Genomic DNA, 13581 nt, shown 5'->3' with positions numbered 1-13581 from the left:
TTCTTTCTGATACGCGTATTTTATTACTACTTACATTGCCATTACTACTACTGAACTAAATCATGCCAACTGGAAACAAAGCACTCTGAATCCTAGGTGAGCTGCAGGCACTCCACATTGTTCAGAGGAAATACGACAAATGCTTTGCCCCTAACAGGAATAATAAACTCCCTGCTATACAATACACTCCCAGCTCCTTTAGCAGGAGTTGGGGAAGGAAAAATCCTTTTCTACCTTCCTTTGGGTACCTGCTCCCACAAATTTGAATGCCTGTTATGGAGGAACATCCTTTTCCCACACTGGCATATGGTAACACAAAAGCAGTAGTACCCAGGAACAGTCTGTTTTCAGACTCTTCAGACAAAAAGAGTCGGGAATAAACAGTACAATTCTTCATCCCATTCTCAGGCAAGCAGCCATATCACATTCAAGAGGACTGTTTACATAAGCAAATACTGTTTAGTGGGTACATATATTGTAGACTTAGGCCCAAAATAATTCACTAGACCTATAGGACAACATTAGAAATTGGATTATTACAGAAAGGCAATTAATTCCATAAATACCAGAACCCTGTAAAGACTTTACCCGGGAGTATGAAGGCTCAAAAAACTGCCTCTCTGCCCAGCATTTTGCTTGTATTCAAGATAATGCTCCAACTATGCACTTTTTCCCAGAAGGTAAATTGTAGTTCTAAAGGCGTAAACAGCTCCATGAGCTTGAATTAAAACATTTTTACAGCTATTGAGACTCAGTAACAACCTCCTCCCACACGAGAGTCCAATATCTATGGTACTGTTCCAAGTCCAGTGTTTGTTGCCTGCCTGACACTATTCTATTGCTGCAATAAAGTGTGGGAATCAGAGGGAGAGATAGCAACCAAGAGAAGGATGTCCAACGTGTAAGGATGTTGATTATGCCTCATGCACTCAATAGCTTGCACTGCATCTCAGTTTTAAAATATCCAAGATTATGAAATTCCCACAAAGTCCTTCAAGATAGCATTGGTATTACATTATCAGAAAGCTATTCCGACTAGCATACTTTAAATTAATCTTACAATCTCTGGACAATTTATGGTCCATAAAAATGTATAGCTTATCCCAGCTTTCCTCACCCTGCTCCCCCCATGGAGGCCTCATGTGTCATTTCACACAGTAAAGATGACTGGGGCACTGTTTTATTGGTGTATATTTAAAAGAAATCTTCAACTTAAGCATACAGCATGAAGCTCGGGTGAGGCACTGGACCAGGACTCTGGAAAAAGACACTTTAGCTCTTGCCTGAAAGTCCCTGAGGAAACTCCCTCCCTCTCCTTCACGTGGTGCTACTGTGGAAGAAAGAACAGGAACCACCCCAGCCTCACTAGCACCCCTAGGACTACCCTAATTAATCCTAACAAGATTAATCCATTAATTCTTATAGAATCCTCACTTAATTGCTGTGAGGAAGAATTTACTTCCCACTTCGTTGGGCACCCGCAGCACTGCTGCCTCCTGAAGAGGCTTCCACAGGGCCCCGGCTGCGCTTCGCCTCCCGCGGCCACCGGGAAGGGAGAGAGGAAGGAGGTGGCAGCAACACCTCAGGTAGAGGCGGTACGAAGCCAACCACACCTCCCTCTGAGGGGAACCGAGGTAAGGCGATCCCGGCCCCGCCCCGCCCAGCCAGTCCTGCCGCGTCAGGCGGCAGCGGCCCCGCAGGCCCCGCCCCGGCGGCCCTGCCCAGCTGGTTCCACAAGTTTTTGACAGTTTCTTAGCGGCGGAGGAGGGAGCTCGGTCTGTTGCGGCCGCCCTGGGCTGGGGCCGAAGAGCTCTCCGGAGCACGAAGCTCTTCCCGCCGGCCGCCTCCCCGCAGTCACCATGTCCCGGGACCCCGATGAGGTGAACAAGCTGACGGAAAGTACCTACAAAGTGAGTACGGGAGGGGAGGGGCTGCCTGCCGCCGCCGCCTTGGCCGACACGGCGGCTACCTTTGCCCCCGCTGGCCGGCTCCGGTGTCGGCTGAGGCGGGGGCAGGCGGGAGGGTGCAGCGCAGCCTCGGCTCCTCACGCACGAGCGGAGCGAACTTCTTTCTTTCCTCTTTCCTTTCCCTGTGAGCCCTCTCGCCCCCCCCCCCCCCCCCCCTTCCTTTCCCGCAGTGTGTCAAAGGCGGCTCGGTGCTCGCTCGTAAATGTCCCGGAGGGGTCCGGGACGGAGGCAGCGGGAGAGTCGGCCCCCCCCTCGCCCCGTTTGGTCCTGCCCGCGGCCGCAGAGCCAAGAGAGACAGCTCCGGACAAGGCGGGCTTTCAGGCTGGATTCTCCCTCTCTAGCAGGCACAGTTCTCCCGCGAGTCATAGTGCCCGCAGTGTGTTTTGATGATAAAGTGGTTTGGAGATCTTGGTGCTTGTGGTCCTCTGCTTGAACCGTTTATTCGTACCGGCCAGAGCCTAAAAACAGCTTGGCGCTGACTTCAGTTGCTTGCCTGGGTCCCGAGCTGATAATCAGATTTCTGAAGGTACGCCCTAGCTGCCTCACAGCACCGGTGGGTGAGGACAGTCCAGTTTATGTCAGCGAACATGTAAACTTTACAAAATGCCTCGCTATTTGTAGGTTTTAAAATATTTTGCGTATGGGCAGTAGCTGCTGATTAAACTTTCTATAAACTCAGCCCTTCCAAAACACACCAATTCTAATTGTGCAAAGTTCCCTAAGAACCATCCTTTTGGCGAAGTAGCAATGGCAGTGTTGGATCTGTAATCTTCATTCTGTACTGTGTGTTGTACTAGAGAAAGCACTTAAATTTGCAAATGCATTTAATCATGCAAATGAACTTGCAGCTGCAGTTCATTCACAGCTTTGAGCTGAAAGGAAAGCTTTCTGGGGGATTGTTCTATTTTACAATTAAATCTTACTGGTTTACTAATGAATGTTTTCATATTTATGAAGATGTTGTCATTTAAAGGTCTCTGAAAGTATTTACTGTAGTATTTTGCTGTTAGTTTTGTTATTCTCCAACACCCTTAAGGTAACTTTACTCCTTCAAGTAGTCCAGTTATATTGGTGTCATGTATTTGCTAGTTATTTTCTTTGGATTTAAATGTCAAATTCATGCAAAACTACTGAAAAAAAAAAAGAGATTACTTGCCTATAAATTTTGTCCTCTGTATTTGATGCAGGTCATCTTAAACGGTCTGGTGATTTGTGGTATCAGTTACATTCATGGCAAGGCCATAAGCAAATATAAATTCATCTTTCTCAGAAGAACAGCCTGTAAATACAGGCTCATAGGAGAGAAATGTGCAAAGTTGACTGTTCAGGGCTGTGCCGACAAAGGAATGTCCTACCCTGTCTATTGACTTCCAGAATGTAGCTAATACAGCTTTACAGAGGAGAGGGAAGAAAATATCCTGTGTGATGTAACAGGTATAATATAAAATAAGCTTTAAAGGATGACAGACCTCTAAATAAACAAAACCTGCCTGGTTTTTCAGTACATATTTCCTGAGAAAGTTTACCTTTTTGTTGTTTTTTTGTTTTTAACTTATTCAAGGAGATAACGTAAGACTGAAATTACCAGCAAAAGCCCAGTAATCCAAAGTTAATGTTGACAGTGTGATGAAATGTCTTCCATGTGGGTATTTTGAGCGATCTGGTGCATTGCATCACATAGCTCGTACTCACAGGCCTGGAAACCCTCCCTCCCTGCCCTCATTAAAAGTTGAAACTTTATCCAGATAAGGTATAAAGGCTGCTTCAGGCAGAGAATGGATTCTCGGTCTACTTTAAAGCAGTTATTTCTATATCAAAGTTGAAATCTTGAAAGTAGCCCTTCACTTCTTACGGGCAGGGAGCACTACTCTGTGTATTTAGCATTTGCAGTGACTAATCACAGCTCCCTCATCTAAAACAAATGAACACCTCTTTGTGCTGTGCTTTAGCTGCAAGGTGAGTGTGCTCTCCTTTGCTTAATAATGCACATGGAACTTCTGCTCTTACTGTTTGCCATCCTAGCAATCCAGCACTTAAAACACCATGCTGGTAATGATAAAATCGGGAGCAGTGTTTGTGTTTCTCCTACCGGTAAGAAGGGCTTGGTATGGGAAAACCAGTGTGGTGTAGCAATGGCATCTGTATGCTGCAGGACCAAACACAGGCTTCTGACTTCTCAAAAAAAAAAACAATTTAAAAAAAAATTGGGTGACCTGGAAAAATAATAGAGAATGAAATTGAATGTGATGCTAGTCTGCTTTCCTTTTTCCCTTTCTTACCGTGCTAATCCATTGGATTTATTCAATACATAGTAACCCATGTTATGCAAAGCTTCAAAATATACTTACAGAAGTCATCGGGCAGCTAAGTAATGACCTTGTATTTTTACCTTGTTCATCTTTTATATTGGCAACAACATTGGAAAGTGAATACCTCAACTTTTTTTTTTTTTTTAGTTAACCTGACTAAATAAACAACATAATCCACAAATATATGTGTGCACACACAAAAATCAAGGCTGACGTTTACTCTTTATGTAATACCTGAAGAATCACTTTAATGCGTTAGGAATGGCACGTGCAAAATGAAGCCAAAGGGCGTGGAAGCCTATGACTAAAGAGGGCCACAGCCTCCCTTTTACCAAGGAACTGCTGAGGGGTTCGCTGGTATGACACTGCTCTGCCCTTGAACTCACTGCAGCCATGTGGTGTGCTCTGGAGGGACACTGTATGACTCCCTCATACAGTTGGTAACCCCAAGAAAGATGTTACATGTTGGTGTGTCAATGCAGCTCTTATAGCTTTGTTTTGTCTGCTGTATGTGGGGGAAAATTATTTGGCATCCAACTGTGATACATGCAGTGCAGGGGAAAGGGGACCAAACAGGAAAGTACTGAGTTAACAGACCTGTCATTCTGTCTATGTGGTCAAAGGGCTGGGCAGCCAGCTCCCTTATTGCTCCCATGGTTTGAGGTTTCTGGAGCACTTGATAATAGCATGATAGCTGTAATTCACTGGTGTTGGTAATCTTGGATTTTAAAGGTTTATTTAATTCAGGTAAATCTTACCCAGAAATTTTGATTGTCAACCAAAGTGTAATTAGAAAAAAAATCAGGATGCATCAAAACAACCTTTATTCAGTGGAATGCTGTGTTTGCCTAAGGGGTAGGTATGATTATTTTGGTAGGCTATATTGTTTTATCATGAAAATATATCTGATAAATTCATTTTAAAGTTCCAAATTCCATGTCCCGAATCTATATCCCCGTGTTTTTAAAAAGACTTGCAATGAGATTAAACTACCAGACTTATTTACCAAAATTAAAATTCACTTGTGGTCCTAGCACGTGCTGCAGTAAGGCTGTTATTTTGCATCACTGAAATGTAAATCTGACATTGGGGAAGTGGAGCCTTTGGGAGTTCATGTGTATAAAGTCCAGTTCTATCTTAGTGCATACTATCTCTTGACCTTACTTAGAGTTATTCCTATTTAGAGTCTATCCTGGGTTGCATGTTCATAACCTGAAAAGGTTTGTATTTGAAATGCACTGATGGATGATTAATTGCTGTATTAATCAAGAAATGTTCTGTCAAGGTGACTAATAATTAGTCATAAGAATCAGTCTTTTTGAATAAACACTGGCATCCTGATCTTTTTTTTTTCCATTCTGTTAAACCTGTTTTAAAACAATATTAAGCTAACTTACAGCTGAGATAGCTTAACATGAGATGTGTTGAGAGCTTAATCGCACCCTTCTGAAAACTGTATTGTGGATTTCAAAAGCTAAAGGAGGAAATGAAATGCAATAATGTATAAAACACTCCAAGTACAGTAGAGAGCAATATGATTTACCTTCTACATGGCTCTTCAGATCTTCGCAACTGGGTTTTCAGACATAGACACTGAAGACTTTTTTCAAAAACTTAATTTTACTGTTTTCCAAGTTGAGAGATAACAATTTAAATTATTAGTAGCTATACAAAAGTTATCTATAAATATATACGTTGATGATAATATGAGTAATGTTAGACATCAAGATCTACTCTTTCGGTGCCATTTCTATAGTTTCGGATTTCCACCCAAATACATTGTTATCCACTCTTGCAAAAGTGCCTGCAGGATGTAAACTTGAAGCTACAGGGAGTCTATGCATTGTTTAGTTGTACTCATACCTGCTGAGCTATTGTTCTGTGAGGTGTGTCTTTAAGTAAAAAGCAAAGCTGAGCATTTACAGGAAGGCACTTTTACAATGGATGTCATTTGTTTTGAAGATTAATGTTGTTTATATCACTATCAGGAACTGCAGAAGATATAATACCTACACACAAGTGGAAATACAAGGCTTCAGTCAGCTCCTTTCTACCAGGCTGATTAACTCACATTGGCTTCATGTGGTGAAAGGCATATAGCAACTCTTATACCGGATTATATGAGGGTTTAATGACTCAAATGACCAGAGCAGGTTTATCTTGAGTTTTCTTGGAAGGTCACTTTTGCCAACTCTAAAATTCTCTACATAAAAAGATGTTTCCTGTTGCCTGTTTTGAAAGTGTTTCCCTGTATTTCCATTCATCCTAAATAATAGAAAGCTGTAGGAGCTGATCATGTGCCTCCTCTTCTCTTCTGGTAAATTATTCTGTTCATGAGAGGTAGTGTGTCACTAGAATATAGGACACTTCATTGCCAATTAGGAAGTAGAGTGTGTGTCCCTCACTGCACAGACAAATGATGTCTTGTGAACCATTGTCTCTCCTAGGTTGTTTGGTTTTTTTTTCTTTGTGATGTCTAGTTGGATTAAGATAAAAGTTTTATTCCCATGTCATTGTAGAGCATGGCACATAACAAGACTGATATTTTATGAGACTTTTGATAATTTTATATTAGTGGTTGTCTTGATCAGAAGTTCTTTGTTTCTCTGTCTCTGCTTTTTTTGAGATCTGGGTGCAGTGTCTGCCTTGCAGTTTTGCGCTGGTGTTCAGTCCCACTCATTTTCATTACCTTTTCTTTAGACTGCAAGTAAGAGAAGCTGTACAACTGTAAGACATCATATGAAAAAAATAGCTATACAGATGGATTTGAGTGGCTCTTTTCCCCTATAACTTCTGAAGCTGAACAAAATATTACAATCACTTTAACTGATTTGAAATGTTTTGGCAATTATAAAATTTATACCTAGTCCTGAAGAGAGTGTTGCCAGTGACAGTTTTCCTTTTGAAAATGTGCTCTAGATATATGTTCCTGGGCAGTACTTCAAAGGCAGCAGCAATGGTTAACTATGTAAGAAGAGCACTAGAAGCACAGCCAGGTTTTTCTTTGCTTTGAGAATCTAGAAAGAAAAAACGCATATTATGCTTCTCTATATTGCTGAAGAGAGGAAAATCATCTAAGAATTATTTCATTATACCATCTTGGAGACCCAGCAGGGATGGGAGAGGGGGAGCTAAGTCTATCACAAACTCTTAGTAGGAAAGTAGATGAGCCTTGCACAGCGCTGTGAGGATGAGCTAACCATACCCTGCATTAAACCAGGCAAATTCCAAAGGGGAATTTCCATTGCAAAGGTTTTTACTGCTTCTCGGGCGTTCCCTGGTGCAGACGCTTCTGCTAACAATCAACCACTGTGGCAGTGTAAAGGCTGAAAATCTTCCAGAGGCAGCTTGGTCTGATGGAGAAAAGATCCGTTAGTTGTGTGCCTTTCAGCTACCAAAGGCAGTGACCTATAAATTGTTTCTTCAACTTTTGAGCAGTTTTACGTATATGTTGAACAGATGTGATGACTGGAGCTCTTCCTCAGAGTTTGGTGTGTTTCAGTGGACCTGTTGTGTTTCCACAGTGTGATCTATAGCTGCTATACATGAATGCTCATTATGCATAGAATCAGCTAGTGAAAGTAAGCGATCTGGCTTCAGAGAGGGAAGTTTTTTGAAGGCATTTTTATTGGGTTTTGTTCACTTCCTCCTAAATTAAAACAACTAATGATGGAGATGCAATCCCTGCTTTCTGTTTGAAATCTGAATTAGATGGCAAGAGAACTGGAATGTTAAGCCCTGAATCCTTAAGACAGTCATTCCAAAATCAGTGTTTTGAGACTAATAATTGCCATGTTACTGTTAGAATTTTTGGGTAGGAAGCAGTGAGGTTTTTACTCTAAGTCCTTGTTATGAGGAGGAGGGTAAGTAGGGACAGGAGCTGTCTTTCAAGACAGTTATTTTCAGCGTCATGTGGCAATTCAAGATGGCATTGGGATTCTTACCTGCCATGGATACACATGGTTTCTACATCATATACACCTTCCTCCCCCTCCATATCCTTGGAACACAGGACTCTATATTCTAACACAATACCCTAATTCACCCTTTTTTCTTTTTTTTGTTGTGATTCACTGGCTCCACGTATGCCAAGAGACATCATCTTTAGTACACTGCTGGGAAGGAATGGCAAGAAGTTGGAGTAGGAAGAAACACCGCTTGGAACAAAAGCCTCACAGTCACACTGCCTCAGCTGCAGGGAGGGCAAAAGAGGCACAGCAGCAACATTTACAGTAGTAAATTAAAGAGTTGTGGCAGGAGGAAGGATGTTCCCAGACACCAGAGCTTGAAATTCCATACTGTTGTTAGAATAGCCTTTGGCATTGTTGGCCCAACCTGAAACACACTTTCCCAAATGATTTCTGGATGTGGTTTGTGAGTTAACACAAATCAAGAGCCTGAGGACACTAGGTAGTTTGTTTGCAGTGATCGTGTTTGGGTGGGTAAGAGCTTAATGGTAAGACCAGAAATAAATCCCAGTTGCATTTAGTTTGTACAAATAAAGGCAGTGGGGCTAGGTATTCTTGTTCTGTGTCTGCTTTTGATGTCATATGTACTACACTACCATCAGAGCCTAACAGGGTTTTGGGGGGGGGGGGGGGGGGGGTTTAATAGCTATATTCTTTTTATTCAATATGACTGCTAAAGTAGAGTTGGTGAAATCTGGAGCTAATTCTTTTCTTCACTTTTTAAATTGACTGAAGTTCAGGTATAGCATTCTATTTGAATAATAATAGTAAAGTTCTGTCTGAATGACCTTGTCTGAAAATAAGACAAATGTGATGATGATATTCCTGTTCTTTCTGGATCCATGTACATACTAAATGGAAATATTTTCATTCTGTTAGTAGTATAACAGACAAAAGCTGGAGACTATTTCACTTGTCTGCGCTTTGTATTTCTCGTAAACAGAAAGCATCTGTTTTGAATTCCTGGAATTTGAAAGTTCTGCTCTGTGAACAGTATCTAGAAACATGTGAGTTGTGTCATAAAAACACTGTCATAAAATAGAATAGCAGAATGGTGTCTTCAGGTATCTCATGACAATAAAATTTTACAACGTAATGTCACAGGTATAGTTTTGTTAGGAAGATTCTGGGAAAACAAGGTCTAGAAGCTGCAAAAACATTAAAGTTTTTCTTCTGTGGAAGTATAGAGCTTCTGTGAAAAATGAATGTAATACAAAATACTTGTTACCAAATTGTTCCTGAGACTCAGTAGTTGCTGTTAAATGAAACTGTAGTTTGTATGGAAGAGAGAAAAGAAAGGATTAGAACATTGCAGTTACTTAACTATTAAATGACCAGGCACATCTGGCAAATTCTAGAATACTTGTTCAAGGTAGTTATTTACATACATGCAAAAGGGGGTTTTGTTAAACAAACGTGCTGTGTTTCAATTCAGGTAGTGATTCTACCCGAAGAAACCAAGAAACCACCAAGTAAGTGAAGCTCAGGGGGCTCTCCTTCAAACTTACTTAGCATTGTTCAGAAGTTAATTGCAACATCCAGGAATACCATACTTTGGAATACCACTATTTATGCTAAATGTGTTTGAGACATCTTGAAGGGCGTGATTCCAAGGAATGAATGACTACTGCATTTATATCAGCATGTCAGCTTTTCTCTTTTTCAGTGCTAATAACAAGATAAAAGTAATTCTGGAATATTGATTTTGGGGAGAGTTTCTGTCTCTGACCAGAAGGAAGGGAACTGAACCTTTCCTATGAGTAGGGACAACTCAGACTTTGTGAGTGATTTTCTTTTTTGGGTGAGCAAAAGCTGCTGCTTCTCTCTTCATCACCCCCCGACTCTGGGCAAGTTCAAATTTGAATTCATGCATCATGGCTTAACTTATTTTCTACTTTCTGCAAAAATTTGGAATGTTTCTATTTAATGGTGTAGCTATTTTCTTGCACTGTGAAAATTCCGGTCACAATTTCTACCACTTCATCAGTTCACAGAATTTGCTAGGTATGAGAGTAGTCATGCTTGGAGCTGCTGGATTTCAGATTCTGGCTGTTTCAGCCAATAATTGTATTTAACAGCCAAAACGGCTGCAGTGGACTTTTTTTCTCCTTCTATTTAAATAAGGTCATCATTTTCTTGCTGAAAGGACCACAGCTTTGCACAAGGAAATGCAGTATTTTCAAACAAACAAAAAACCCCTACTGATTTCCCTTAATGCTCTCTGTAACTTAGAAAAGATAAATAAAGCACTTGTCTCCTGTGATCAGTTACCTGGTGAATTTCTTTTTTTTTTTTCCTTTTCCTAGCATTATAGGTTTTTTTCAGCTCAGAGGAGGGGCACAACAAGAACTCAAATCAAGGTTCTTGTTACTGTCTGACTTCATAAAACAGTTAGTGGGTAGAGGTTTTTCTGTCACTTTTATTTCACCATCACCTACCGCAAGAGAAGGATCTGTGCAAGCTGTGATCACATACTTGACATCTCTTTGTATTATGAGCAGCCAGATTCTTTTTACCCCACTGGAAAGTTTACGTTTTCTTTTTCCTGTTTGTTGATCTTAACTGCTCAGTTCTTCTCCCTTCCATCCTTTGCTCTCCTCTTCCTCCCAAGTCTTCTGTTTTTCACCCATCCACAGACCTTTCAGATGTACGCTGTACGTGCAAAACCTAAAACAGACCTAAGTGACACTGAGATAAATACTTCCATCCACTGTTGAACTGCCTTGGTTATAACACAAATCTTTTTTTCTGTTCCCCAGAATGTTATGGAACAGTTCAATCCAGGACTGAGGAATTTAATAAATCTGGGAAAGAACTATGAAAAGGCTGTTAATGGTAAGTCTTCTAGGTGCTAAGTTTAAAATTATATTTATTTCATTTAAATATGCATATTGGATATGAGGCTTGTGTATAAGCTTAATTTCTAAGTTGAACTTTGGATGCGTTTAATTAGGAAAAAAAAACAACAGAAAAGCACAAATACATATGTACCCACTCCACATAAGGTTTTTTAACTGTCCTGCAACAGTTGCATCCCAAACACTTAAACACAGAGCTACTGCAAAATAAACTGAACATCAAGTGTAAATAACACACATTAGAATAATAATATAAAAGGGAAAAAAAACAAGTTTTGTAAATTTGTTGTTTTCTTTTTTTCTCTGGAAATATCGCAGGAGTGGGTTATTTTTTTTTTTTTTGTTGTCCATACCAAATCTGATTGTATCTTTTTAATGGAGTCAAAATCAGAATGAATAAATTTGAATCCAAGGACCCAGACTCTCAAACTTCTTGTAACATGGATGTTTACTTCCATTATTGACTTCACAGAAGCTGTCTGCCTAAGAATGGGTTTCGAGGACTGGGCCCTGGATTCCCAAAGCTCTTATTGTAGGACCTGTTAGAGCTTGCTCCATTTCACCTCTGCAGACCTGTTGAGCTGCTTGATACCATATTAAAGGGATGTAAAATCTAATTTTGCCTCATTCAAGTCTGTGGCATATCTTTTCCCTATGTGTAATCTAGTACTCTGAGAAATGTGATACTGCAGAAGTAGTGCATAGCCAAATAGACATTGAAATCTCTCTTCATGCAAATTTTAGACCAGGCTTGAGAACAAGATGAAACTAAAACCTGCTGAAGATGAAAATAGGGAAATGCTGACTTGCATGCAGTAATACCTAACCTGATGGATTAACATTGTGGTTACCTAATACCTAACCTTGGGGATTATACGTAGTACCAGAAGTAATAACAAGTATTTCCACAATTGACTGAAAAATGGTTATACCAGTTTCTGAGGGTTCTGCTTTTCACATGCTTTACTATTGATAAGTTACATTGTGCTGCTTCTCTTTTAATTCAACTTGTCACAACATAACTGTGCACAGCAGCACTGGAGAAGCTGATGGAAACCGTGATGTAGCAAGTTTGTCTTTTAAGACTGGCTGATAAAGCATATCTAGCATGAGTGCTTAATTTCAAGTGAATAAATGTTTACAATGTTGCAACAACTGTTGAGAAACGACATTAAAGTCCTCTTTGGACTCATAAATGGTTAATCTTTTCTCCATCAGTTCAGAGTGGTATAAATAGGTCTGTAACAAGAAGTAAATACTCTGTTGCTAAACAAATACTATGCAGATTTCTAAACAAGTCAGAGTAGGCTGACAACGTTACACTTACAAGACCTTCTGATAGATTTAGAATGTATATTTATACATCTTGAACATAAAAGGTCAAAACTTCTTTTCTGCCGAAGTTGTTTACTAGCCATAGAGCTGGTGAAGAGACTATCCAAGTGGAGTTCTTGATTTAGCTTGATTAGCACAGGAGAAATCATACATTTTTGTTCCTGGTTTAGTGCCTGTATTGAGACAAAAGATTGACTTGGGGGTATCTCCAGAAAACATTACGTAGGAAGAGTTGGAATGGCATAAAATCTTTGCATATGGGTGGCATACTGCTCGTTCTGTCAGTGGCACCAGTACTGTTTTTCTGTTGAGAAAGTTTGAATATAGAGCACCTGTGAGACACAGCTTAGAAATTACTCTTGTCTAATGCAGTAAAGCCTGAAAAACAATCATTGTTTCATCTGGAAGAGTTTCAGGTTTCTCAGTGAATATAGTTAGGTAATCAAAGTTGTCACCTTTGCTAGTAAAAATCACAAAATACAAACCTAAAATACTCTAGTTGGCAATTGCCAGGTATGTTCCTTTCAGAAAAAAAAGTATTCTAAAGTCAGCAGTGAGAGTCTCCTTGGCTTCTACTTTAGGTTGAAAATGTACTCGCCAGTTTGTCCTTGCTATTTCTTTGTGCAGATCAGTTCTAAATACTGTGCAGATGCAAGGCAACAACTGCAGATCTACTACATACATAAAATGTTTCTCACTACTGGCCTCCTTGCAGTTTGAATGCTGATGTTTCCCTGTTCATATTCTAGCACAACTAGCTTTGCTGCTAAAATAGCTATAACCAGGAAATGATTAACTGAGAATAACTGAAACCTTAGTGATATATAAGAAGAGCTTATTAGCTCCTGTAAAACTAGAATTGCTAAACCCCAACTATAAAGCATAAAAGGGGGGGAACTGTCCTGAAGGGATAAAAAGAGGAGCATCCAAGCGTTAACTAGGGTCTGTCTTTTTGGTTGGGAATGTTAAGCCTTCAGATTTCTACTTAAACTATATATACACCTGTTGCCTGAGGTTGTTATTGCTTAAAGTACTTGGAATACTGATTTCTCTGCCATCCAGAGTTCAGTAATGAAGACAAAAGAAGTCACTTTCCTGGACTGTCAAAATAACTCTGTGCAGAAATTGTATGTATCAGTGCTAG

General features: G+C 40.2%; 1 protein-coding gene across 1 annotated transcript in view; it reads left to right on the top strand.

Moving 5' to 3' along the window:
- The first annotated feature begins 1671 nt into the window (after positions 1-1671).
- BAIAP2L1 (BAR/IMD domain containing adaptor protein 2 like 1) overlaps positions 1672-13581 on the top strand; it is a 38679-nt gene continuing 26769 nt past the window's right edge. The window contains exons 1-2 of the mRNA XM_061473784.1: positions 1672-1910; positions 11004-11079. Of these exons, the coding sequence (XP_061329768.1) occupies positions 1860-1910; positions 11004-11079 (127 nt within the window). The 5' untranslated portion in view covers positions 1672-1859. The remainder of the gene's footprint in view (positions 1911-11003; positions 11080-13581) is intronic.

This window comes from Pezoporus flaviventris, unplaced genomic scaffold (genome assembly GCF_033815535.1).
Source record: "Pezoporus flaviventris isolate CSIRO_AGI_PZ_B2104156 unplaced genomic scaffold, CSIRO_AGI_Pfla_v1 ptg000078l, whole genome shotgun sequence".
In the NCBI taxonomy this organism is placed as follows: domain Eukaryota; kingdom Metazoa; phylum Chordata; class Aves; order Psittaciformes; family Psittacidae; genus Pezoporus; species Pezoporus flaviventris.
Note: the sequence above shows the minus strand (reverse complement) of the source record. Positions and strands in the feature narration are given on the sequence as shown.